Raw genomic sequence first — 25,321 nt, 5'->3', positions numbered from 1 at the left:
CAACTGGATTTACTGAAATGAGTATGACATAAACTGAAAGGCTATCAAGCCACTTGTATCAAATTCTAATTAAAAAAGAGAACTCCACGCGGCAATCACTGAATATGAAGATGTTCCTATAAGGAGTTGTTACTAAAACTACATGAAAAAACATGAGACAGAGGCAAGCCCAGGCTAGAATTGACTCATATGGTTTCCTCTGAATTTGTGTGTGGTGTCCCTGAACTACTACTACTACTACTACTTACAGGGTATCAGACTGAAAACATACCCACACACAGACAAACCATGCATGTACCCTGAACAGATATTTAATTCTTTCTTTATCATATCTGTGCATCGTACAGCCACACGGTGCCTGATAAGAAGAAGAAGGGGGGAAAAAAGAGGGGAAAACACAAACCAAGCGTGGAGGAATATGTGCCGTTTGAAGTTGTCTTTCTTCTTGGAATCAGCTTTGTCGTAACGCAGCTAGTTAAGCAGCTCATTAAGTGTAATGGTTAGTGAGGATTGTGAAGCTTTATCTCTGATGGCAGGAACAAAGTTCTTGATGATCGGGGGGGATTCTGGAGCTGGATTTGATGGGAATTCCCATGCCTGCTGGAACAGTTTACTTTGAGTTTTGAGGAGTTTGATCTGTGCTAACAGACAGGTGCTATCATAAATCTACAGGCAGGGAATTACTCACTCAGCTTTACACGCTGAGATTTGAGGTATATGGGGATAAAGTTATCTTTTGACAGATTACATCTTCAGACGCAAGATGTAATCCCCCCCACTCCCAGCCCCAACCAAACCCAACCCAACCCAGCAGAGGCCAGTATTTTATATGCTGGCTGTGACATGTGACAAGTAAATCATCTACTACACAGAATGCGAGCTGCCAGTCTGAAATTCATTTTGCCAGCTCACAACATCAGTCATGAATAAAGACAAAAAAGGACAATGGTGCTATGAGATGTATCCTGAAAAAAGTCTGATTTAGCTCCCAAATTTGAGACTTGGCTGAGGGAACTAAAAGCCTGAGATACAAACTGTCACTGCTGTGACTTTGTTCCATTTTGCTCCATTTTTAAGGACTAAAATATTGACTTCTACATTTTTTAATGTCAAAACCAGCTGTGATTAAAAACAAAAACATAACAGACAGCACAGTCCGGAGGATTCAAACCTAAGACTAAGACTAATAGGCCCCGTTTACACTGAAGAAAGTCAATCCAGCTAGAGTAGGTTGGATCCAGATGGACTTTAAACTGGACCTACTTTCAAATCTGGCTATCACACATGCGTGTCGGCACTCAATCCAGCTTAATCCAGCTTGTTTGTTGTCCTCCACACCGCTAGGTGGCGCCTCGTAATATACAAAGTCCGTTCAGGCTGCGGTAGGACCACGTTTTTTCGTCCCGTGTCACTCATTCTTTGTTTTTGTTTTTGGTTCAAAAAGCAGTTTATTCCTTTGTAGCCCTGTCGAAAATAAACTTGGGGCAAAGCTGTCGTAGTTCAACGGTTGTTTACATATGGCTTTTGTACGTGACCCGGACACTGTTCCCGTGAAGTATCACACGCTAGCCGGATTTGCGTTCAGACCTGAGCCAGATTTGAGCCAATCCGGATATATATATATATATATATATATATATATATATATATATATATATATATATATATATATATATATATATATATATATATATTGAGATAAATCCGGATACGGCTCGAATCCCACTCTAGCCGGATTTATTTCCACAGTGTGAATGGGGTCTAAGAGTGTGATTTCACTGGGTCGAATGTGTTGTCTCTAAGAGGGACTATCCAACTGGAGCAAAGCCAGCAGCAGCAATGGGGAAGTAGAATATTATCAAACCAAACCTGTGCATGTATTCCATACAGCTATTTTAAAAGACATTTACGTTTTACATAATTTGCAAATCACAAGCATTGCATGTTTTCTTTAAATCTCAGTGAGTCCAGATATGGAAAGCAGAGCAGAGAAGTTTGTATCCGGCTGAAGATATTTAAAGAGAGGAACAAACATGCAGAACAACAACTTCTTTGCATGCTGTAAAGAGGTGCCAGGGTGCACATTGTTATTCATGGGAACAGTCGACTTATGCATAAAAGTTTATTTTGAAAATATTTTGGTATTCTTTTCATTTCAAAAATCAGAGATGGATGCTGTTTGAGGATTATCACCACTAAAACGATTTCTCTCAGGATGAGCTTTGGAAATATTTCCCCTCTAGGCAAATAAAAGGCAAACAACAGCAATTCCTTTTTTTTTTCCTCCTCTCACTTCTCTTTTGTCACTGCCCTCCACTGCTTTGCATTTGAATCATTCCAGATCAGGAAATCACTTCAACCCATTTCTCCTGTTTATGAAAACACAAGTTTCCAAGAGCCTGCAATGAATTTATATTTGGTACAACTTGTGTAGTGCATCTCACTCCCTTGGCAACATGCCCTTCCACACAAGCTTTCCACAGAGGTTTGTCCCCCACCAGTTTCCACAGCGCTGTCTGATTGATTTGCTTTTTAATGGCTTCCTGTGTTGGGCATGGCCTATACGACGAACATCTGTAAGGGTGGATTGGGCCTGTTGGGTCTGTTTTGCTCTGCTTCGCTCATCTGTGGTGTAGTAAAGTGAGGTATCTGCCTTTTCTGTGGCCTGGGAGAATGACGTGCTCCATTATAAAAAGAACTGACTCCAATGAAAAGTGAACCTCGGGTCCTAACGGCCTCTGGTCGCTGAGTGGATTATAGCGCCTCAGGGGATGAAGTTTAGCCTCTGATGTTGATGACTGGGAAAGGGGGAACAATAGTAGCTGGCCAAAAAGTGATAAAGTTTACTGAGTGTTTATGTCAAGAGCACTCTGTGTTTGAAGAGTCACTTCTGTGAGTCCTTCCTCACTTTTTCAGACATCTTTATGGATTTATCAAACCATAAACAGCAACTGATTAGCTGATGCTAGTTACATTAATATACATACTACACATATGGTGAAATTGACAATAAAAAGTCACTGAATCTTGAATTATTTTCCATAATTTTCTTTGATGGGTTGTTTGATTAGGGATTGCAGTGTGTAAAAAAGGAAGAAAGCAAGGCCTTTGTTTTAATCTACTGCAGGATTAGCTGCCTCTGCTCCCCACTGTAAAGTGTTCATGTTGCCAGTAACAAAACCTCTGTGTTTGGGCAAACACTTTAATCCCTGAATCAATCTTCATTTCAACCTACGCCTTAAAATTAGGAGTTAACATCAGAAGGTGCTGTTCAGCCATGAGGCATTAGGAGGTAAGGGACTAAGCACACCTGCAAAGCTGGAGTTGACATGAAACAAAAAAAAAAAAAAGCGCACCCAAAACAAAAGCCTCATCCAAAAAAGCCACTTCAGAAGCCTTTTTTTTCATAATCCAGGGATGGAGTGCAGATCTGAGAACTGGGAAAAGTCCCACGTGAAAGCAACAAGCTTCCACAGAGCACATTAGCATTTACTTGTGTTTGAATATGATTGAACTAATTACGCCGGGCTGTTGAGATGTTAAGCGAGCGTAAACATTCAGGGTTAGAACAGGCCCCCACAGAGATGAAAAATCTACTTTCATCCATACACAATTAATCAGCATCTGACTCTGCAAACAGATGCAGATGCTTGCTCCATTGCCTCTCCTCTAAGCACCGACTGACACATGAAAGTGGGGAAATTTGCACCAAGTCAGGAGATTATCAAGCAACAGAGTCAAATCTGAGATGATACTGCAGAAGGAGCTCAGACGCTGACACACAGGGAGGCTTACGTGCCCTTTGTAAGGGTATCAGGGCTGGTTTAACATAGAAATAGGTGCACATATACACTTATTCATGTCTGTAAGAAACGTGTGTAAAACAATAGGATCGTTGAGGCATGCCAGCAGCAGCAGCAGCAGCAGCATTGCACAACTGCTAGTTAGGAAACAGTGTTCACATGAAAAAAAAAAACTTCAAAGCCTTCCATGTGCAGCAGGCCAGGTTATTTCAATTAGTTCTTCAACAAGACCCCCTCTTCTTCCCCAGCTGGACCCCCACCTATCACTGCCAGAGATCAGCCACACGGGACCCTGTCATTCTGTTTCCTTTTACCCCCCCAGGGGCTTTGTTTTGGAAAAGGAGAAGTGAGTCAGGTTCAAAGTAGAGGAGAAGACCGCGGGGTAACATGAGAGGACTGTCTGTCCGATGGGGCATGCCGCTGTGCCAGATGCTGCATGCCTGCCTGGCTGGAGCGGGGATGATTTCTGAGCAGTAAGCAGTACTGCGGACACATAACGCACATCAGTGATGATAATAATACAATATAATTTATTGATTTTCTTGCTGATTGTTTGATGCTTTCACTCAACCATTGTTTACAAGTAACAGGACAGAGATTCAGAAAGTGAAGTGTTGTTGATACAGTGCAAAAAGTTGACCTTTATGTAACATTTGTGGATTTTACTGGCTCAGTCACTCAGCAAAACCCTTCATTTGACTGAAAGCTGCGAGCCCACACATAGGCTGCATGAAAGTTCAATGTTTTTCAACCAAAAAATGATCCGGTTCACTTCACATTTGACATGAATTCAAACACATCTGGTCTTATTTTAGACTGAATGGCAGAAGGGAGTGTTGATTGTAATGATGATATCTCCGTGTAGTATTTATACAGTTCTCTCTCCTGCGAAGATCGGATGCTCAGTCATGCAAAGCGAGGATATAAAAACAATCATGGCATTTTTTCCTTTACTTCAGTTCACTCAATCGTCACCCCATGCACCATTTACCACAACCTGGAGGTTTTCCAAACTAAACAAGAAGCCAAACAACATGCTGAAAACTTGATGCCTGAGCTTTTCCTGATAAGGTCAGGAGGTCAGGAGAGGACCACCATCCCAATGGGTAACACCACTATATGCACCATATGCTCAAATCTAAACATATTTGTTTCCTTAGGCCACATTGCTGATCCATAATCCAAAAGGACTTCAGCAAGCCTGTTGTTGGTTCACCACCTGGCCCGGTTTTTCTTTTCTTTCCCTGAAAATACAAGCAAAAGGTGAGTCACTGAAACAACTTTAATAAAGTTTTAAAGCAAGAGCAAACATGACATTCATTTTACATCAGAACTCATATTTATACATTATGTTGTTTTTGAAGATAATCATCCTCACCTTTTCAAAGACATTTTAGGGAAAAAAGGCATCCAGACTGTGTCTCCTGCTGCTTTATTGAAGTTGAATAAGTGAAGCAATTGAGAACACTTGTTGAAAATCAAAGCGAACTGCAGGAAAAACGTCTTGTGACCTTGCATCAGGGCAGCATTTATGTTCAACCTGGATCTTAATAACACCATTTTATAGCTCCTAAAGGTGTTTTATTAACAGCTAATTTAAAACTTTCAAAACAGGGAAATAAATGGCAAATGGCAACTTGACTATTAAGCTCTCGATTCCTGTTTGAACTGGTAACGCATTAGCTGATTTTTGACATTATATACATGACATTACAGTAAAGAAAGCAAGAAAACAGGAGGGCTGCAGCAACCACCGCAAATGTTGTCGAATACTGAACAGACATTAGGACGGGAAGCAGGAGAGTACTATGTCAAGGCAGAAAAAAATGTGAATCTGTCCTTTAGGCCCTGTTCAAAGGAGATCCATTACACCAGTGGAGGGGTGGTGGCCAGTCCGTTTAATCCCATTCCATTTGAGGGGTTCTCAAAAGTCCAAGTTCTAATACCACAATGTTATTTTGGCACAAAGCTGGGCATCTATGCAGTTATCTGCAACAAATCCCAGACAGACTAATCTGTCAGCTGGCTGGGTCCTCACACTTCTTTTGTCTAATGAGGCAGAAATTCAGCTCAACATGTCAAGGGGACAACCTGCCATTTTTAAGGCAGATCATGAGAGAGTCAGGCGAACCACTTCTAACCGAAATTCTAGTCTCAAAATTAGTAAGATGTTCATCAACGTGATGGCCTTTTTTCTAGGATGCAAATCTGTATTTTACTTAGATTACTTAGACTATTGGGGCTGATCTACAGGACAAAATCGACAACAAGAGAAGCAGAGAACCAGGCCCACAATAATGATGGCAGCCATCGTCCAACACAATGCTGCTCACAGATTTATCACCCTCACACTACTAACCTTGTCCGCAAGATAAGTTGCCATTTCAACACTGATGGTGACAACACCCCTGCTGTGGAATGCTTCACTGAAATCCAAGATAATGACAAATGAAGCGAATGTAGAAATGAACTACTGTATGTTGTAAAACTATGTGCTAGTTTTTCTGATATAGACTCCCTCTATTTTAGACTAAGGATGAATCAATGGTCTTCAATACATGCTTTAGACAAAGGAATCCCTCCACCTTTTTGATGTGTTATTTAGCAGAAGCTGAGGAGACATGATGATACACACACACAGACACACAAACACTCTTACATCTTATGGTGTAATGACTTTCTTACTCCTGTTGTGAGCTGCCAGTCGGCCTGTTGAAACCTGCAAAGTAACCCTAGATGTGGAAAGTACCCCTGCAAGTCTGAGACACATGGAGGAGAAGCAGGAGGCCTTCACTATCTACATGTCACACACAAACACACACAGGGCAGTGTGGTATCTCCTCTTCTTTACTCCAGACACGCAACCCAGACATGATTTGAAACACAGTAAGACCCCAGCTACTTCCACCCTGCAACAATTCTTCTGATGTTGATGAGAGGAATCGATGTGTCTGCGCTTGTTGGCAGGAGTGTGTGTATAGGTGTGTGTGTATTCAAGCATGTCAGTGTGAGCACTCACTGAGGGAATAAGTTGTCTTTTTACATGTCTTTTTTACTGTATGTCTTTCCTGGCTGTGTGTGTGTGTGTGTCCCTGCCTTCTATCACTAGCATGTGTACCAGCATGTTGTATGTGTGAGATCACCTCCCTCTCATCTCTAGACCTTTTGACACTCTTCATCTCTTTTTACACCTGGCCTCCTATGATCAAGGCCTGTAGTGAGGGCAGGTGTGCTCTCTCCTTGCCCCCGTGACTCTGTGAAAACTGTTTCTTCGAATGACTGATCTAAGAGCTGCTGGTAGTGGAACGTGACTCTTGACTCCTAACATCCATATTTTCCCTTCCACTGCCAAAGTTACGGTGGGGGGAAAGCCCAAAACGAAGTCTAAGGGCTCATAAAACAGGCCTTTAATTTACTTGTATATGCCCAGGAGCTAGCGCTACCATTAGCCTCTTGTTACTTTGGACTGAAGTCATGAGTATGATCCCACAGGGCTTATCTGGTTTGATCTGATCAGAAAGGAAATTTATGAGCAGAGGTTAGGAGGCTGAGATATCAAATAAGCAGGTGGGATTGTTTGCCTTTGTGTTTCTCTGCTAGTGCAGCAAAAAGGTGACTTGAGAGGAAATGGGAGTGGAACAAGACCTCTAGCTATGTAGCAGTTTTCACAAGATAACAAGTACCTCCGATTTTGAACATATAATCTATTTGAAGACAGAATGAAAGATATATGGGTGGCTGTGACTGGAGGCCTTCCAAACAAAAACATGCCATTATTTGTGTCTTAATTCACAACTTGCTTGACCTGCAGAAACCTTTAGTGGTTTGTACTGAGAGGGACAAAATAGGTTTTTATTTCATTAATGTCTTGCTTGGTACATATATTAAATAGTATAATAACATTATTATTATAGTATATTTCATGTTTGGTTTTGGTTTCATGTTTCATTTCTTTGCACTTTTATTTTATTCCCTTAAATTGTATGGTAAATCACAGAAGGCAATGTATGTGAATTAAACCAACTTTTATCTTCTATCAACTTCATCATTTACTGTTGGTACTGCTTCAAAAACCAGGGACTTAACAAAAAGGAAAAGGAATAATTAGCTTTTAGATGTGGAGCTGCAGGTGACAGGCAACCTCACATAATCCTGCATCAAGTGGCTTTGAGGACAAGTCTGCACACACACACACACGACACACTCTTGGACATGCAAACATTCCTGCAGAAGCCCACATTCATTCTAGGATGACAGAATGTGTGTGAAACACTTGTATAACTTCAGTACGGTAGCTTTTCTTTTCTTCTTGCGGTGTAATAGTGAAATCTTAGCTGACAGGAACTCAACAGCCTAGAAGCCAGTGGCTGAATCTTAACACGGTTTTCAAATATGCATTCATGTTTCTGTCCTATTTATGCATTTTTGAATTTAATTTTTGAGAAAATTGAACTCACCTCTCCTGTTTCCTGTTGTGTAGCTTTATCATTATTGCCATTGTGACCATCGATGAGAGGAAACCAATGGCACCCAGTACAAACCCCACCTTTTCATCTGAGTAACAATAAGAAGAAGACAACATCAGTCACCATTATGAGAAAAAGATCCATCAATGCAATCCATATAGGCCTATCTGGTTTTAATATCTAAATCCATAAAACTAGGGAAGGAGTACCGATGAGGACAAAGAAAAGTATGTGTAATAGGCTTCATGTGAAGTTGACATACAGCTATATGATACAACATCTACCAAATCTGGAAATAATCAGAAATTCTGTAATTTCTTTAGGGATTATGTAGCCGAATCTTAATTAATTAAGTTAATTATGTCAATACAACTGTGATTTACCAGTCTGATTCACGCACATGACATATATTGGCTATACATTGGCTTCAGTTTACTCAAAGATCTGATCCTATGGTACTGATACTAACTCACTGAATAAATAAAAAGTTAAACTGATTTTTGTTTTATTTGCTTGATTAGGTTCTTCCATTGTCTTGTCGACTTGTGTAAAAAAAATCTGCTGCTGATGATTTATTCAGAATTATAGAAAATTCTAAAAGGGTTCACAAACTTCAAAGCACCACTGTAAGTGTAGATAAAGGTTTACCGAGAAGATAACTATCAGAGTACAGTCGCTTTGTAATGCATGAAAGCATGACCATAGGTCACATGTACATGTCGGTTAGGCAGGCTCTGCAAGTGTTTTGAAATGTCACCATGAAGACAAACACAATAAACAGCCAGAGGCTCAGTGCAATACAGGCCTGCATGTGCAGACATTCCCAGATGTTTCTAAACTAATCTACTTTGCAGCAAAATGCAAAAAAATCAAAGGTCTTGAATGCAGCAGCACTGCTGGACACTTGAAGCCTTTGGGCATCAAGGTGACAAGACTGTAACTGTGAGTTTATGGAGGACTGGCATTCAATCAGCGTTAACACGCACCTTTTTCCTTCTGCTGACAAAACCAGAAACTGATCAAACAGAAAAGCTTTAGGGAGCAACAGCGCTGCACTTCCAGTGAGAGGGGATTAACATATGACAGACGTCGCTGGTCTGGACTGAACAGGTTTCTGCTCACTGACAGCAGAAAAGGTTATTTTCTGTTTATTCAAACATGGCACACCATCCATCTGTACTGGATGGAGATATAAGGAACATATACATTACATGCTACCAATCCAAAGCCAGAAACACGTCTGAGTCCATGATGTTCAGCGTGATTAAAATATATTTTCTGGTGTTTATCTAGCCCTCAAAAAAACTGCACATCTAAGACTGTTTTCATAGCTCTACCACGCCCAGACATCCCTGAGCTAGACTCTTATCACATAAAGCTTTTCTTAAGATAGAGATGAGGTTTTTTTTTTCAGAGCTGATATCATCTCAAAATAATTCTGTTGATTTCTCTCTCCCTGGTAACAGCACATGTCTCTGCTCAGAGCTACTGTTGTCATATCTTACCCTGTCTGACTTCATGTGATGGCTCTGAGTATTCTTGGAATTTGAAACATGTGTCAGGTGGAAACTTCAGTCATGAAATGTACCACATACTAAAAAGCACCCAGATGCACAAACACACGTAACAAACATGAAGTCAGGCAGTAGCCAAGTTAAACAATACTTGTCACTTCTGTCCACAGAGAGTTACACTGAAACAACTCACAGTAGTGTTTTTAACAACTACACAAAAACAGGTGAGTCTGAACATGTTGGCAATGTTGTTTTCCATGTATAAATCTTACACAACTTAATGTTATTTAACACTAATAATTACTTTAACTATTTATTTTACCTCCTCTGTTTACTTGATTCCTCCCAACATACACACACAATCAATGAATTCTATAGGCAGCTTAGTAAAGTGATCATTAGAAAAGACACAGTCTTTTTGGCCGATATTGTTCACTTTTTGTTAAAATTTCCCATTATTAGCAGCTTTGTTTGGTGTAGATATCAGAGCTATGAATATCCACTCAGACCTTTCTAATAAAACCGGTTTTTCCTGGTACAAAGTGAATGTTGCTACACGCCATTATTTTCTCTTTAACTATGCCAGAAAAGACAAATATCTTCAAAGTGATTTTATTCATTTCTTCCTCCACGCATTCTTTGACTTATTATTCTAAACTCTTCAAGATTTAAAACAAAAGATCACATTTCTTACGGCCCTAACAAAATAGAAACAAATATAGAAAGGTTCAAAATTACGTGGCACGATGCAACATTCTTCTATTTTCTTGACCACCATGTCAACACATACCACCCTGACTAGGAGATCTATCATGGCCTTATCTACACTGCCACAAGAGGTTGTGAGCTAGACACACACACACCCTTAAAATGTAAGCACTACTGTCATTTTCCTGCTGAGGGTGGGATGTACATACTTTGTGCGGGTAGCTGCAGTACGTACGTATGTTCTCTGACAAAGACGAGATGTTTGAGTGCTGTGGCTAGTTTTAAAGTCTTAGGCTGTTCCAGGTTGACATTTTAAAACTCCTTCCTCTACCTAACCTGCATTTACCAAACACTTCTCTCTCAGCTGCTCTATCTCAGGGGGAATCTGACAAGAGAGGCACAGGCAGAAAATTGAGTGAGGCTTTGTCTTGCAACCCTCGTCACTTTTCCATATATAAAAAAAAAACCTCTCTATCCCTTCCTGGCAGCTGTCACCTTTCCTTTAATCACTTTCTTCTCCTCTGTGCTGGGCTCTCAGTTAATATTATAAAACCATTAAAGCAGGGGAACCTGTTATTGGTATGCATCTGATACTCAACCAAGGATATTGTTTTTCAGAAGGCCGTGACAAAGCACAGCCGAGTTAGCAATTTCTATAACCTTGTATGTCTCCTGTACCCCCCTCCTCTTCTGTGCCTGGATCAGAAACACTCCAAGGACTTTCTGCCCAAACTCCACCCCATCCCCTCTGCAACACTCATGTCCTTCCAACAGTGGATAAAATTAACATTGATTATCACAACATGATGCACCACTAAGTCTACTGTGCATCCGCCTCAAACAGGTGGGCTTTTAATGATGGGCAGTTTCATATGGAGATCCACTTTTTACTGTTACCTCAGCTGACAAATGCCATTTTAACAGCAGCTCATTAAAGTGACTCAGAGAAGAAGTCAAACTGGAAGCGGTGGCATTTGTTGTTCAGCGGCACGTCCTTTTCATCATAACTCCAATTCTCTGGCTGTTCAGCCTACACATCATGCTGCAGTGATTCATACGAGAGGAGGAGGAGGAGGAGAGATCCGTCAGGGCGTCTCTGGCTCACTCTGTATTTAGTATTGTTTACTTGGCTGGAGGTCACATTTCAATGGCGGAGGTAACAGCTCATGCAACACCTGCCATTGAGCACCTCGGGTCATGTTGACAGTTGTTAGCTCAGATTTGTGTAATGAGAGTGTCACAGCAAGTGTAATCGTCACATAGCTAAAAAGGCCTACCTTTGCGTGTGTCTATATAGATTGTGTTTATCTGTGTGTGAATATATGTGCGAGGTTTTATATATATATATATCTCCAGTCACTTATTAGGAGAGAGACATATATCACTGGCGTCATGATGAAGAAATCAAATACTAACACTTTAGCATGACAGCCAGACAGCAGGTCACTGTGAGAATCCTAATTAAAGAAAACTAACAAAAATATCACTTGGCTTTTCTTAACAGGTATGCACTGGATAACCAAGATACGAAACTGATATATTTGTCTAATGAAAGAATTACGATCAATTGTGTCCAGCTGTGTTGTTACATATGCCTCCAAATCTGATCTACTGAATTTTCTAAATTTCCCCGATTACTATCAAGAGGAAGTCTCTGTTTGTAGCTTTAACAAGGAAAGGATTGAGGATTGGGGTGAAGCCATGAAGTGATGGAAGTAGAGGTGGATCAGATGTTGATCAGCTCTCTTTTTATTCTGCCTCTATAGTGCTGAAGAAATTAACCTGCTCTATTCCTGGAAAATACTGCCACCCGATGGTGGCATCTGACGGCTGCAACAATTATGAGTTCATGGCAGGGGTGATGAATGAATGAAACCATTAGAGGAACCCAGGTGGTTCCAATTCAGAAACACAAAGCAAAGCCAATCTGGGTTCAGAAGTTTATAGCTTTGTTGCTAATGGTCTGCATGAACAACCCTGAGCTGAGTCTATTTAATCTTTAATTTAAACGAGACTACATGAGAAGAACATGATTCACAGTGCAGCCAGATAAATGTCCATCATACTTGTGTAATACAGTCCAATGACAGTATATATATGTAGTTACAAACCCCTTGAGATGTCTCATCCATCAAGATGAAAAAAGAATCATGTTTTGGAAAACAAAAATTTGGAAATTTTATTGACATGTGGTAACTGTTGCTGCAGGGGGGCTGTTTTTAAATCTTTCCCTGTTTGCGTGTAAGAGCATATAAATTTAATTATTTCACACAATCCTTTCCACAACATCCACATGTGCTACAGACTTGTTTGTCCTCTGGGTCTGATTTTCAAAGAACATAGCTCACGAACGCGATGCTTTGCTGCAGCTGACTCTCAGAACTGTCCTATGAATAAATCATTCAAATAGAGTCTGTGTTGTGTTTCATTTAAAACCAACCTGTGATACAATATGGCTGCTCTCCTGTCCAGCTCCCATCATCCAGACATATGCGCTCTGTGGAACCGTACAGTATGTAGCCTTCATTGCAGGTGAAGCTCAGAGTCTCCCCCGCCAGGTAACATGTCCCATTCTTCCTCCCATACTTCGGTGTGGGAAGCCAGCCACAAGACACCACTGAGAAATAATAACACATTCACACATTAATACTGGAATCACTGCGTTGTCTTACCTATGAGGAAAAACTAAAAATCAAAGATGAATCTTGTTTCTTGTGAGACCTGGTTTCAGGCCTTCCATTAAGTTCTGATGACTCTGATAGGTCCTGAGAGTGGCGCTTCCCATTGTGAGGCTCCGGGTGGTCAGGGTATCATATTTACAGAACTCTGCCCCTTCTCCAAAGCACAATGTCAATATGTCTGACAGCAAAGGGTCGTCGGGGCTCTCAGGTAGAGAAAAGGCAGGTACAAAAGCAGGGTTGTGGCTTGGTGGGAAATGGTATGTATCCAAAAGGTGTTTTGAGTCATATGTGAAAAGGGAAGATTCCTTAGAAATGTTCCCTGTGGACAGACAGAAACACACACAACACTTGGTATATTCAAGTAGGGCTGGGAAATGAAGCAGAAGTAGAAATTAATTAAAAACATATGCAATGCAATGTCTCTGAGGCTCTTGCCTTCCTGGTTGTCAGCATTTCTCACTTTGATTGATCACATTTTCACAGATTGAATAGTCTTTCACACTCACAGCTAGCGCCAAAGGTAAAAATCTCCTCCAACGTGGCCTCAGTAGAAGAAATGACCTCCTCGTGCTCTGTCGTCAGGTCATCTGAAGGGTCAGAGTTCATCAGGCCAAGGAGCCCCTGGGTGTGATTGGAGAACTCCGTCGGGAGCAGGACGGTCACTGCCATGGATCCTTCACGTATTCTGACCTCCACACCAGCACCAGAGGGAAAGATGACTGTTGCATTCTGAGGACTTGGGACGAACACAAACACTCCTAGGAAATAGTGATGTATCATTGTTTAATTTTTACTGATGACTAAACACTTAAATCCTATTTTATGATACAATTTACAAGTTAATATGTCGCTGTGTTTTCTACCTCAGTAAGCTGATAAAACAACTTAAAACAACTCAAATAAATGTTGACTTTCAGATCAGATAATTTGATCATGTTTCAGTTTCTAATTAACAATGCTTTATTAGTCCCACAGAGGGGAAATTTCTTATGGCTGCTGCCAAGCAATGTTGTACAAAGACCGGCAAGGCACACCACCCACCAGTGAGTGCACTGGAGGCAATGCGGGTAAAGTGCCTTGCCCAAGGACACACAACAGTGAGTTGGGATCGAACCACCAACCACCAGCCACTGCTGCCCCCAAGTTTCTTGTTGAAACTTGGAGCTAATTAAATGCAACAATGTCCAGTGTAGCTTCAAAACAACAGTGTCTCACCGTGGAGGTCCATCCATCTCTGCTCAGTGAAAGGAAGGACCTTCTGGTTCCTCAGCACCTGAAGGTGGCCCTCTGCTCGTCGCACCTCAATGACATCAGAGGCCTTCTCCTTCATAGCCACTGCTGACAGCTGTGTGGCTTTCACCAAGGAACCTTGTTGGTAAACACAAACATTACATTATGGTTTTATCACACTGCAGTTTCAAATAATCCAGATGTTTGACCTCACTGATCTAAATCCAACTGACTGTAGATTGCCAGATATTAATGTCATCTGGCACTCCACAGTCAGTTGGCTCATGAATGTTGTGTAATGGTTTGGAGAAAGTTCTATCCTATTATGCTAACATCTGTTATTTTTCTCTGCATCTGACACGGAGCAAACAACAATAGAGGATTAAAGAAATGGCCTGACATTTTACAGCACCAACATGTTTCACTCACACAGTAAAACATGACATCAATAGCTCCGAGAGAAGGGTGTCAAAATAAGCACAAATGTTAAGCAAAAGAAGACAAACTGCACATAAAGATATTACAAGATCAATGTGTGTGAGCAAACTCCAACAGCAGGCAATCAATCAAAAGCACACAAATCACACAGTGAATAGGTCCCTGAAGACATCCTGGAACAAGTTTCCTCCAAACAGTGCTGTGGGCTATCATGATGGATGAAGACGGGCATTCACATTAAAATGTGAACTCACCGTTCTTGAGTTTCACCTCTTCTGTCCTGGCTTGAACACTCAGCTCTCTGTTTGGCGAAGACACAAGGTAATACTCTCCTTTGCCATTGAACGTGTACCTGAGGCCATCAAATGTTATGAAATGTGGATCCCCAAGGACAACACCTGTGAAGCATCAGGACAGAAAGCACAGATTTTGAGCTCTCACTCATCAAAACATTGTTTTCTGATATCAGCATGCGGTTTACTGCTGTGTTATACTCTCTGGAGAGCAGCTGGTCGATTGAGTAATACAATATATTTCCATATTTTAACTTTCAGCTGCGGTCTGTAATTCATTTACTTCTCCTGGAAACAGATCTGGTGTCACCTGCTGCTCTAATGTCCATTTGCAGGGTAAATTATGTGTGTGGAGAAACCCACAGGCAGTCAGACACAAACACACATACAGTGTGTGTATACACTCAGGCTGCAAATTAAACCACAGAAACCAACAGAATCATGGCATTACCTTTAAATGATATTGATATTTGATGTTAAAATATTATAAACTGTGCAGCAAAAGTTTAGAGAAGCTGCTCCATGTTTGTTTTTACAGATCTGTCCCTTCCACACATCCTTTAAACACACAGACTGGCCTCCATTTGTGCTGACAGATATGCAGCTTGGTGTGGTAAAGCTCACCGTGGTGGCTGGTGTGTTCATTGACTGTGTAACAGATGAACAAAGGTTCATCCTCTGCACATTGCACAAAAGTGAGGCCAACATATCTCGCTTGCAGGCATGGCCATGTTGGAAAAACATGCCGTGGTAGGGAACCAGAGTGTGTGCAGTAGAGGTCATGAGGTGAAGCTGCACCTTCGCTGTTCTGCCAAAATATTCATCTATTTCCACATTGAGCCAGCAGGTCGGCTGCTTCTGTGGCTGCCAACTGTGACATTACTTCCTCCATTTTTAGCCAACAATACTAATTAATTAAAAACACAATTGAACACAGATGAGCATTATAAAAACTCATGGCAAACAAGCCATCAACCATGGCTGTAAAACATTTATTTGAGCAGGACTTTTCATTTATAGATGAAGTTCAAGATGTTTTAGCCTCACTTTTAAGAAGCTGTCAGGGCACTTACACAGTCTCTTGTGTGTTTACATCAACTCACTTTGTAAATACACTTGATTCGTCTTAACAATAGCCTCACCTGCTCTTGGTGGTTGGTAGTTACGACACCCACTTGAAGGCCGGTGGCTGAAGTAGACATGGCAGTGGTCAGACCACAGGCAGCAGTAGTAGAAACTCATGACATCATAAAGCCAGTGGGAATAACCTGGCACCCGTGGGGGATCCCTGTATGGGGGTGAGCCCCAGTCATGAGCCCTGTCTGGGGTGCTGCCGCCGATCGAGTCACCTGTCAGGACCAGATTGCCTGCAATGTCATAGCAGCACTGCTGTCCTGATCCATGCACAGGACTGAGTAAATAAAAGAAGAAGAAAGAAGAAATTGTTTAAAGATATTTTTTTTAAAAAGTAAATTTGATGTATCCCCCTTACCTGGCCTGAATTGCTCTGACACAGTGGATGCTGCCTGGGTGGTAAGTGCACACACTGCCCCTGTCAATGTCACAGCTGTAATCAGTCTGAAAGATCAAGGTAAGAAAAACATCCCTTTCTCACTTTTTGCTATTATTCAAACAAATAACAAAAAAAACGGATGATAAGATAGTGATGGTGGTTGTACTCACATGAAACCTGCCTGTGTCTGCTCGGGCCTGTGCTAAAGTACAAGGACAGTCAATGAGTTCATTCAGGAAGTTGGGCAGTTTCTTCTCCAAGGCGTCCCATTGCAGACACTTGTTGTGTGCCCAGGCTGCAGAGTTGTCTCTGAAAGACTGCTCCAGGTGCCAGGCTAAAACATGTCCACCACTCCAGAGGGCTTCTACATCCCTATGTAGAAACAGCTTTAGTCAATTAAAGTAAACAGTACATGAAATAAAAGCCCATTGCAACTTGTGGATAGGTACCTTTCTCCTTCTGATGTAAGACTGGCGGTAATGCGGATATTTCCCAACTCCCAGTCGGAGCCATTTTCTTTGGGCTCAGGGATGAAGCTGAAGGCGCCAGCGTTGGGCATATTCTTGCCGAGAGAGTACAGAAAGCTCAGTTCAGCCTGCAGAGAGGATGTCCCAGCTGCCATGCTCCTGTTGACCTCTCTGTAACCCCACAGCTCTATGTTGACCCGGTCTGCCGTAATCAAAGAGCTGTTCCACATCATCGTAAGCTCTCCTGCTGTGTTTGCCGTGCCATAATACTGCCACTGTGTTGCATTCACCAGGGTGACTTGAAACGCACGGTCTGCTTTACTGGGATGGACTATGACAATAAATAAGTGAAAGTCAAATAAACAACTGTTAATCAGTTATGTTGGGAGATTAAGAAGATTAAGAAACCTTTATTAGTCCCACAATGGGGAAATTGCATTAAAAAAAGCAGATATTTGTTGATCCAGAGCAAATGTTTTCTGCTATTTTTCCATATCCCCATAAAAAAAATCAAACAGCAGGTTCAGATACTGAAGCAACTCACCAGACAAGTACTCTCCAGATCTGTCAAAATCAATTCTGTTTGTTGAGACATCAATCGGAATCCAACCCGTCTCATACAGCAAAGGAGCAACACAGTATGCACGACCTTGAGTGTCAATTAAACCGTCTCGTACGATCTCACCTTTGAACCTGCAAAGCAATAGACAAACTTCATTTTTTTTTGCCGTATTAGATTGTTTTGTTTTATTTGGGAGTATGAAACCCTGAACTAATTTCCTGAACAATTTTGCATTTGTGTGTTTTTTAGAATGAATGAATGTAACTCAGTACAACTAATTACAACCTCCATGATGAAACCTCTCCAATGGTGCCAACAGAACCTGAACTATTACGATTCCATCGCATTAAACTGCACAGATCCACCTAAACATGTGTCCATCCTCATTCTTTTTGTTGACAAACACAAACCTGCAGGTAAGGCTCCCACCAGGCGGAAGGACCAATCCATGAATCCTCAGTGCTCTTCCACCCAGCATGGAGCTGGAGTGAGGTGTCACCTGGAAACAGGTCTGGCTGTAGTTTGCACAGCAGTTCAGCAAAGTCACACAGGCTGCACGGCAGGAGCAGTCTTCCAGTACATCTCCACACTTCCCATTGCATGTTTGACCTTGTAAACACAAGAAAAAAAGAATGACACTTAATTTAATCCCCCAAAAGTCATTATACAAGGAGATAACTACGAATAATTCTCAAAAAAACACCACATAAAAATCCCCTCCATCATTTTGCTATCACTTAATGCATGCAGTGCAGTTTTAAATATAAAGAGAAAGCTGAAAGTGACTTACCGTGTGTTTTGTGTGATAAAATAAGAAGAATTCCGCTGAGGAAAAGGGTCTCTCTCAGGTTTGCTCTCATGTTTACCTCTTAGAATAAAACACCACTGATTTAACACTCATGCCTGTGTCCATCAACCATCCTTGGCTGAGACTGTCAGAGAGTTTAAACGTTTCAAAGGTCATTATAATCCGCTAACTAACGACGCAAGTTTAGTTTGAGTTAAGAATTCTAAGTTATACATTAACAGAAGTAATTTTGGTCGACTGTTTTTGTCGTCTGGCGTGCAAACAAATATCAAACTCAATACATTTTCTTGATAATATGCGCGTCACGTTTCATATTTAATATTTACCAAATTTAGCTAAGTATTGAGTTTAAGCTGTGTTTGTTCATTGGAGCGGTAGCATACTCTCGCGAGACTGACTGCACGGGATTTGGGCTGGTTCGCGCATGAGCAGATCGTTCACTTTGCATGTACCTGCAAAATGAATTGGATTTTACTGTAATAACGAAGCTGCTTTGAGGCGCAGGGAAACATCTTCAAGCAACTCTAACATGTCCAGTCGCTCTGCTTCAAGCCTTTGAATGAAAAATGACCTGGATGACTAAGAAACCTCATCGACAGATGCTTTTCTTAGTCGTCTAGCTACCAGGCTAACGAGCTAGCATAGCAAGCATCCTCTACGTTTAGAAGACTGTGCTCTCAGTAAAATGTATTTTCTCTACACAATTATCGCGTCTTTAGTTCTGTTTTTCATTCTGAAATGGATGAAAAGGAGGAGATATTTCACTGACCTGAAAAGACTGGACGGCAAGACTGTTCTTATTACAGGTACGTAAACATAGGTTGAACATTGCAGCAATTATCTCCTTTTAATGTCCTCATTTGCTAGTGGACTTAATAGATCATTGTGACTTTAATAGTGACTGACTTAACTGAATAAAACAATATTTTCTGTTGTCTCGTATTACTACAAAAAAGTCATATTAATTCTGCCTTCTTTTCATAAACCTCACTAACACATTTCTATTTCTTTGTCCAGGTGGAAATTCTGGTATTGGCAAGGAGACAGCTGTTTCCTTGGCCATGAGAGGGGCCCGTGTCATCATTGCTTGCAGAGACCTGGATAAGGCAGAAAAGGCTGTGAGGGAGATCAAGTTTAAGAGTCACAGTCTTAATGTCTTCCACATGGAGCTGGATCTGGCCAACTTGCGCTCTGTGCGGGAGTTCTGTAAGAACTTTCTGCACAGAGAGAAAAAACTTGACATACTGATCAATAATGCAGGTGAGGGTGTTACCTACTATATAGGTATAACTTCTAAAGGAGGACATGTTTGTGACATATTTCTGTTCCCTTATGTTGCTTATCCAGGTATGCCGAGTGTCCTGGACTGGACCGATGACGGCTTCAGCATGTGTTTTGGTGTCAACCACTTGGGTCACTTCCTTTTGACCAATATGCTTTTACCTCGACTGAGGGAAAGTGCCCCTAGCAGGGTGGTGAATCTCACATGCTCCAGCTACAAATACCAGAAACTGAACTTCCAGGACCTCAATTACAACCTACTCCCTTTCTTCACATACTGCCGGAGCAAGCTGGCCAACATTTACTTCAGTCAGGAACTGGCCCGTATCACTGAGGGGAAAGGAGTGACGTCCTATGCTGTGCACCCTGGTAAAAAGCTGAAAATACCACAAAATGTATTCTCTTTCTGCACAATCATTCAAAAAATGTATTGCTTAAGAGCCCTGTAATTCACCTCTGTATGTTTTAAGTACTTACCAATAAGTGAATATGTGTATTTTTGATATTTGTCCTGACATCTCTGTTCATGTTCTTCCAGGTTTTGTCCAGAGTGGTTGGACTTGCCACTACTCGTTCCTTTTCCGGATGCTGATGCAGGTCATCATGTGGATGTTTTTTGTGCCGTGTGAGATTGGAGCTCAGACTGTTGTCTACTGTGCTGTGTCAGACGAAGCCACCAAACACAACGGCGGTTACTTTGTAGACTGCCGGCCTGCCACTCTCCGTCCTTTTGCACGAGACCCTGGTGTGGCAAAAAAACTGTGGGAAGCTAGTGAAAGACTGGTAAAACTGGCTTAAAGCTGGAAGCTGAGGTATGACAACTGTATCACGCCCTTATTTAAAGAAATGGACATATTAATGTGTATGTTTTTGTATGTTTGTCATGAAGATTTTTGTTGTCAAAAGTGCATATTTCAGTTTATTTATTTGTGTATGAGCTTTCTTTGAGTAAAACAGGTATTCAGTTACTCAAATAAAAGAATGACCCTACTGTAAAGTGAAAGGTAATTGCACCCTCTCCTGGTGAAAGAAATACAGCTCACATTCAGTTAAACGGGAAGATTAAAATTGAAAGCTTACCAGCTAGGCCACCTGTCCAGCTGGTCAGTGAAAGGGACATAAAGGGTCTTAGGTTTGGCTCTGCTCATTGTGGCCAAAACCTGAATGGAGCTAAGATGCCATTACAATGAGTAGAATTTAAACCAAATTACATACATATATATATATATATAGATGGATTGTGACCTGTGATTCAAACGGGATGTGTATTTTGATGAGTCTAAGTGTTGAAAATGATCCAAATATCAGTTTAAATGGCTGAGAAGATTGCTTCTCTTAAAAAAAGTTTCCTGAGCACTCGTGTTTGTTCAGAGAAATTTACAGATCCTGTGATCTGCAACCACATCTTCTGTTCAAACTGCCTGGAGAAATTCTGTGAACAAGCTACAAACAAAAAATGATTATCTTTGTAAAACAAAATCATCAAAAAACTATTCTAGATGTGAATCTGAATTATCTGAGATGGAGGAGGCGGTGTTAATGGTGATCTGTGATAAACACTGAGAAGACCCACAATTCTTCTGTGAGGATGAGCAGCTGCTTGTATCAAGATCATCCAAATTACTTTAGCAGGAAATCCATTTAAGACTTTCATTTTATTTTCAGCACATTGATTTTTCACACATCTTGATTATCAAAAGTGATCTAAACACATTTATTGAATCAAGAGAATTTAAAATATTGGGATTATAAATAGCCAAAAAGGCACAGCCAGCACCAATGTCTGCCTTAAAAAAAGGCAATAAATGCGACACTTTTTTATGTCAAAAGCTTCATGTACTATTTACATTAAAATAAATAAGGTATGTTCATTACTATCATGCAGGATGGTCATGCTGTCATGGCCTGGATTTGATAAGTTTCTTTCCTAAAATGGTGCACATAGCAGTTGGTAAAATTTGACAGAGGCAGAATAAAAAATAAAACTTCACTCTTCACAAGTAAAGATCTAATGATCTATTGATTGAAGAGCAATCAATAGATCAGCTGAGAGCCTGTTCTCCTGGAGGAAACACAAACCAAAAAACAAACAACAGTCTTCAAGCATGCATGTTTATTTATGTCTATCTCTACCTCTGTGACCAATTAATGTGTACATATGCTAGTTGTATTAGATCACCACTGGTGTTTGTGAATTTGCCTATTCATTACCAAAAACTTCCTGTTGAGGTAGTAGATGAGTCATTTCTACCACAGTGTCCATGGAGGCTGATTGAATGGGAACGAGGCCAAAGCGGACACATTCACTGGAATTGAAATGACAGCCCACGGCAGCGCTTGTCTCTGAAGGGATCGTCTGATCATCATCCTAGAACACAAATAAAAGAGGAAAATGTGTTAGAGTTATGCTTCAATGAAGCAGATGTGAACAACATTTTTGTGTGGCTCTTCGTTTATCTAACCCATCACGTCCGAGCAAGAATAGTGCAGGTATGCTTGGTTTTGCAGTGCTTCCATCAGCAACCATATCGAGGTACTGACTGTCGTTGTCCTCTGCATTATCGGCAATCAGAACAGCTTTGCCTCCTGCTTCCTCCACATGCCGTGCCTTTTGTACAAAGGAGCACCCCCTGCAGCACACACAAAAAAAACACAGGAACAGTGTGTTACAGCACTAATGACCTGTGGTCTCTATTGTTGAAGGGCTCTGCCATTGTGGGCTGTACCAGCAGAGGTCGGGAGCCGGAGTACATAAGTGTGGTGGACAGGTTCGTGGAGTGGTGCGGACAAAACCACAACTGAATGTCACTAAGACAAAAGAGCTGGTGGTGGACTACAGGAAGCACCAGACACTCCCAAACCCGGTCAGCATCAAAGGTACCAATGTGGACATTGTGGACAGCTACAAATACCTTGGTGTCCACATTGACCACAAACTGGACTGGTCCACAAACACAGAGGCAACATACAAGAAGGGACAGAGTCGCCTGTATCTCCTAAGGACACTTAGGTCCTTTAACGTCTGCCAGACCATGCTGCACATGTTTTACCACTCGGTGGTCTCCAGCATCATCTTCTATGCTGTAGTGTGCTGGGGCAGCAGGATGAAGACGGCCGACACCAACAGACTCAACAAGCTCATTAGGAAGTCTGGTTCGGTACTGGGAGTGAAGCTGGAGTCTGTGGTGGAGGTGACGGAGAGGAGGATACTGAGGAAACTCCTCAGTAACTTAACATTTAATGTAACTTGATACCTCTGGCACAAGAATTTCCTTCGGGATTAATAAAGTTTTATCTTATCTTATCTTATCTTATACAGGTGCGTCTCAATAAATTAGAACATTGTGAAAAAGTTTAAATGAAAGAAGTGAATTATATAGATTACCTGTACATAGTACATTCTGGAAATACTAAAGTGACATACCCTCTTTCCACCAGGATTACTTGTCCCTGAATGACGTCTTGGTTCTTCATATCTGAGCAGCCATCAGCAGGGTCGGCTGGCACAAGAAATATCTCATCATAAAATGACTTCTGTGGATCAAAGAAGAAAAAAAACGAACATGATCATTCAGGATTGAGAGAGTGAATATCTGTCTAAAGCTCAAGGAACATTTGACAGAAAGGAAGGGACAATCCTCACAAAAGTTCCTCCGAAGTCTTTAGCAGGTGCTGCACTGAAGATGTACCCTATTTCCTCTGGACTGATGATTCGGAAATACAGCAATTCATTGACCCCCAAAGCTGAAACAATCAAAAACATTTACTGAACTAGCAGGTAAAGCATCAAGCAAAGTAATATGAGATTGAAAATCACAGTGTATTACACAATGCAAGCCCTTAAACGAATGACGTGTCATGGCGACTGTGAAGTGTTATGCTAGGTGTAATGCGTTAAAAGTCAAAAAAGCGAAGCAACATTTTCTAAACTTGAGCTAATACAGACTGTTGGCTAAATTAGCTGTTTACTAGCATTTGAATTTGCCCCCCGCCGCTTGTCCTCACCTGATATGCGGCTGGACTGCATGAACACACTCCAGAGGTATAAAACTAAAGCTGCTGTCCGAGCAACACTTTCCATGTTCAAGGCATTTGTAGAGCTCTTTGATGAAAAAAACAGACGAGACTTCAAGGTGCTTTAATATTTCAGAGCGATACAGCGTCCATTTGTTGATTGGCTTTTGGCAGGTTCAACAGAGCAGCAGCCACTTCCGGGATTCTTTCCGTGCGCATGCGTATAAGGCAGAACCTTATACCAAACTGCTGGGGTGCCGCGGGTTAACAAAAGATGATGTATGAAAACTGAATAAGCAGTGATGTGACACGAATAAGTCATAAACAATGATTTTAAAAAATTTATTTGACACTACAAAAATATGAATTTCGTATGTTATGTAATAACTTGAACACATTAGGCACACATATTTACTTGTTGGCTGGAAGGAACAGACATTTGGGGAGAGGGGGACCATTGCATTATCCTAATAAATAATCTGTAACACATCTAAACATTTTTGCCTCTATTCACACATTTGTAGCACAATTCCAGTCGCGGTACTTGTTCATCTCAAGATGTATGACTCTGCTTTGCATCTTTAGTCTTTTTTTTCCTGGCCTGTCTCCTTGTAGTCCTGGAGTCCAGACTGTTAGGCTTAGCATCACTTTTTGTGTGCTTTCTGCACCGGCAGGGGTTCTTTTTCCCTGTCCTCACCTGCAAGGAGTTGCAATGACAGATTATGAGCTTTCCAACAAAGATAGCTTGAACACAAACATTTTTTTCAGTGACATCCTGAATAATGTTAAATTTAGACTGTACAACATTATTTTATATTTTTTTATATATTCTATTTTTCTCATTCATTTCGAGTCATTTACAGTGGGTCAAGACAGGAAAGCTCTGTGTCAAGTGTCTCAGTGTAAAGTAGATGAACATGAAAGTATCAGAAGGTACTTTACCTTCCTACCTGATAAAATAAGGGGTAATTAGGTTAATTTCTTAACCCCTTTTCTGTAATTCATAGCCACAGACAGGCTAATATTGTAAAGTACCTTAACTATGAACTTAGTAACTACATTTACTAGCATTTATTTTTGCTTCTAATATGGGATTTCCCTTTTTACGCGCTCAAATGACCTCAGATCTGTTGCTTTCAAGGAAAATAGTTCTACACTCAAATCTACATCACACTGTAACTTTACTATGTCTGAACTACACACACATGTTTTTAACATTGCATTAAACAGAAATTTGTATTTGTACGTGTGACATGACTGGCACATAAATAAAGGAACATGTAAAAGGAAGGAAGCACAAAGCTCTTTTAATAGCTGGCTTTCACAGCCCCAAACCACCAAAATACACAGAAACACCAACACATGTACAGAAATAACAAGGATGAGAAACACAACATGACAAAGACTGTCTACTCTCTGAAATGAGTCATGTTAAAATGCTTTTCTTTGACGTTAGTGTCCTTACATAGGCAGAAATGACATCATTTTCCTTTTAAAGATTCAACTTTGTATTAAATGACAGAAGTGCCAGGGCTTCTCTTTT

At 41.0% G+C, this 25,321-nt stretch overlaps 3 protein-coding genes across 3 annotated transcripts; 1 reads left to right on the top strand and 2 right to left on the bottom strand.

Moving 5' to 3' along the window:
- Positions 1-4,316: 4,316 nt before the first annotated feature.
- On the bottom strand, positions 4,317-18,835 carry susd2 (sushi domain containing 2). The gene is made up of 14 exons (XM_028414233.1): positions 18,466-18,835; positions 18,086-18,284; positions 17,658-17,806; positions 17,096-17,444; positions 16,817-17,018; positions 16,626-16,711; positions 16,276-16,544; positions 15,095-15,238; positions 14,388-14,540; positions 13,679-13,930; positions 13,213-13,491; positions 12,932-13,108; positions 8,261-8,357; positions 4,317-5,047 (listed from the first exon to the last, which is right to left on the bottom strand). Exons 1-14 carry the CDS (start codon positions 18,533-18,535, stop codon positions 4,996-4,998), a joined length of 2,478 nt encoding a protein of 825 aa, XP_028270034.1. The 5' UTR covers positions 18,536-18,835; the 3' UTR covers positions 4,317-4,995.
- Positions 18,836-18,921: 86 nt separating this feature from the next.
- Positions 18,922-21,398, top strand: LOC114441138 (retinol dehydrogenase 14). The gene is made up of 4 exons (XM_028413923.1): positions 18,922-19,289; positions 19,501-19,743; positions 19,831-20,133; positions 20,303-21,398. The coding sequence occupies exons 1-4, from the start codon at positions 19,169-19,171 to the stop codon at positions 20,560-20,562; spliced, it is 927 nt and encodes a 308-aa protein (XP_028269724.1). The 5' UTR covers positions 18,922-19,168; the 3' UTR covers positions 20,563-21,398.
- A 2-nt stretch (positions 21,399-21,400) lies between these two features.
- On the bottom strand, positions 21,401-23,983 carry LOC114441139 (protease-associated domain-containing protein 1-like). The gene is made up of 5 exons (XM_028413924.1): positions 23,770-23,983; positions 23,408-23,508; positions 23,189-23,298; positions 22,227-22,394; positions 21,401-22,132 (listed from the first exon to the last, which is right to left on the bottom strand). Exons 1-5 carry the CDS (start codon positions 23,843-23,845, stop codon positions 22,012-22,014), a joined length of 576 nt encoding a protein of 191 aa, XP_028269725.1. The 5' UTR covers positions 23,846-23,983; the 3' UTR covers positions 21,401-22,011.
- Positions 23,984-25,321: the final 1,338 nt, after the last annotated feature.

This window comes from Parambassis ranga, chromosome 9 (assembly GCF_900634625.1).
Source record: "Parambassis ranga chromosome 9, fParRan2.1, whole genome shotgun sequence".
Taxonomy (NCBI): Eukaryota; Metazoa; Chordata; class Actinopteri; family Ambassidae; genus Parambassis; species Parambassis ranga.
The sequence above is the reverse complement of the archived record's forward strand: the minus strand, read 5'-3'. Positions and strand labels throughout refer to the sequence as shown.

What these genes read in the sequence shown, in the direction of transcription:
- LOC114441139 (XM_028413924.1), bottom strand. Translation starts at nt 23,845, where the DNA reads ATGGAAAGTGTTGCTCGGACAGCAGCTTTAGTTTTATACCTCTGGAGT. An exon ending in GCAGTCCAGCCGCATATCAG is followed by an intron (nt 23,509 to 23,769) that starts GTGAGGACAAGC and finishes TGATTGTTTCAG; the next exon opens with CTTTGGGGGTCAATGAATTG. An exon ending in GTAATCCTGGTGGAAAGAGG is followed by an intron (nt 22,395 to 23,188) that starts GTATGTCACTTT and finishes TGTGTGCTGCAG; the next exon opens with GGGGTGCTCCTTTGTACAAA.
- susd2 (XM_028414233.1), bottom strand. Translation starts at nt 18,535, where the DNA reads ATGAGAGCAAACCTGAGAGAGACCCTTTTCCTCAGCGGAATTCTTCTT. An exon ending in CTACCAACCACCAAGAGCAG is followed by an intron (nt 15,239 to 16,275) that starts GTGAGGCTATTG and finishes GATGCTTCACAG; the next exon opens with GTGTTGTCCTTGGGGATCCA. An exon ending in GAGATGGATGGACCTCCACG is followed by an intron (nt 13,931 to 14,387) that starts GTGAGACACTGT and finishes ACTATTTCCTAG; the next exon opens with GAGTGTTTGTGTTCGTCCCA.
- LOC114441138 (XM_028413923.1), top strand. Translation starts at nt 19,169, where the DNA reads ATGTATTTTCTCTACACAATTATCGCGTCTTTAGTTCTGTTTTTCATT. An exon ending in CATACTGATCAATAATGCAG is followed by an intron (nt 19,744 to 19,830) that starts GTGAGGGTGTTA and finishes TTGCTTATCCAG; the next exon opens with GTATGCCGAGTGTCCTGGAC. An exon ending in GTCCTATGCTGTGCACCCTG is followed by an intron (nt 20,134 to 20,302) that starts GTAAAAAGCTGA and finishes ATGTTCTTCCAG; the next exon opens with GTTTTGTCCAGAGTGGTTGG.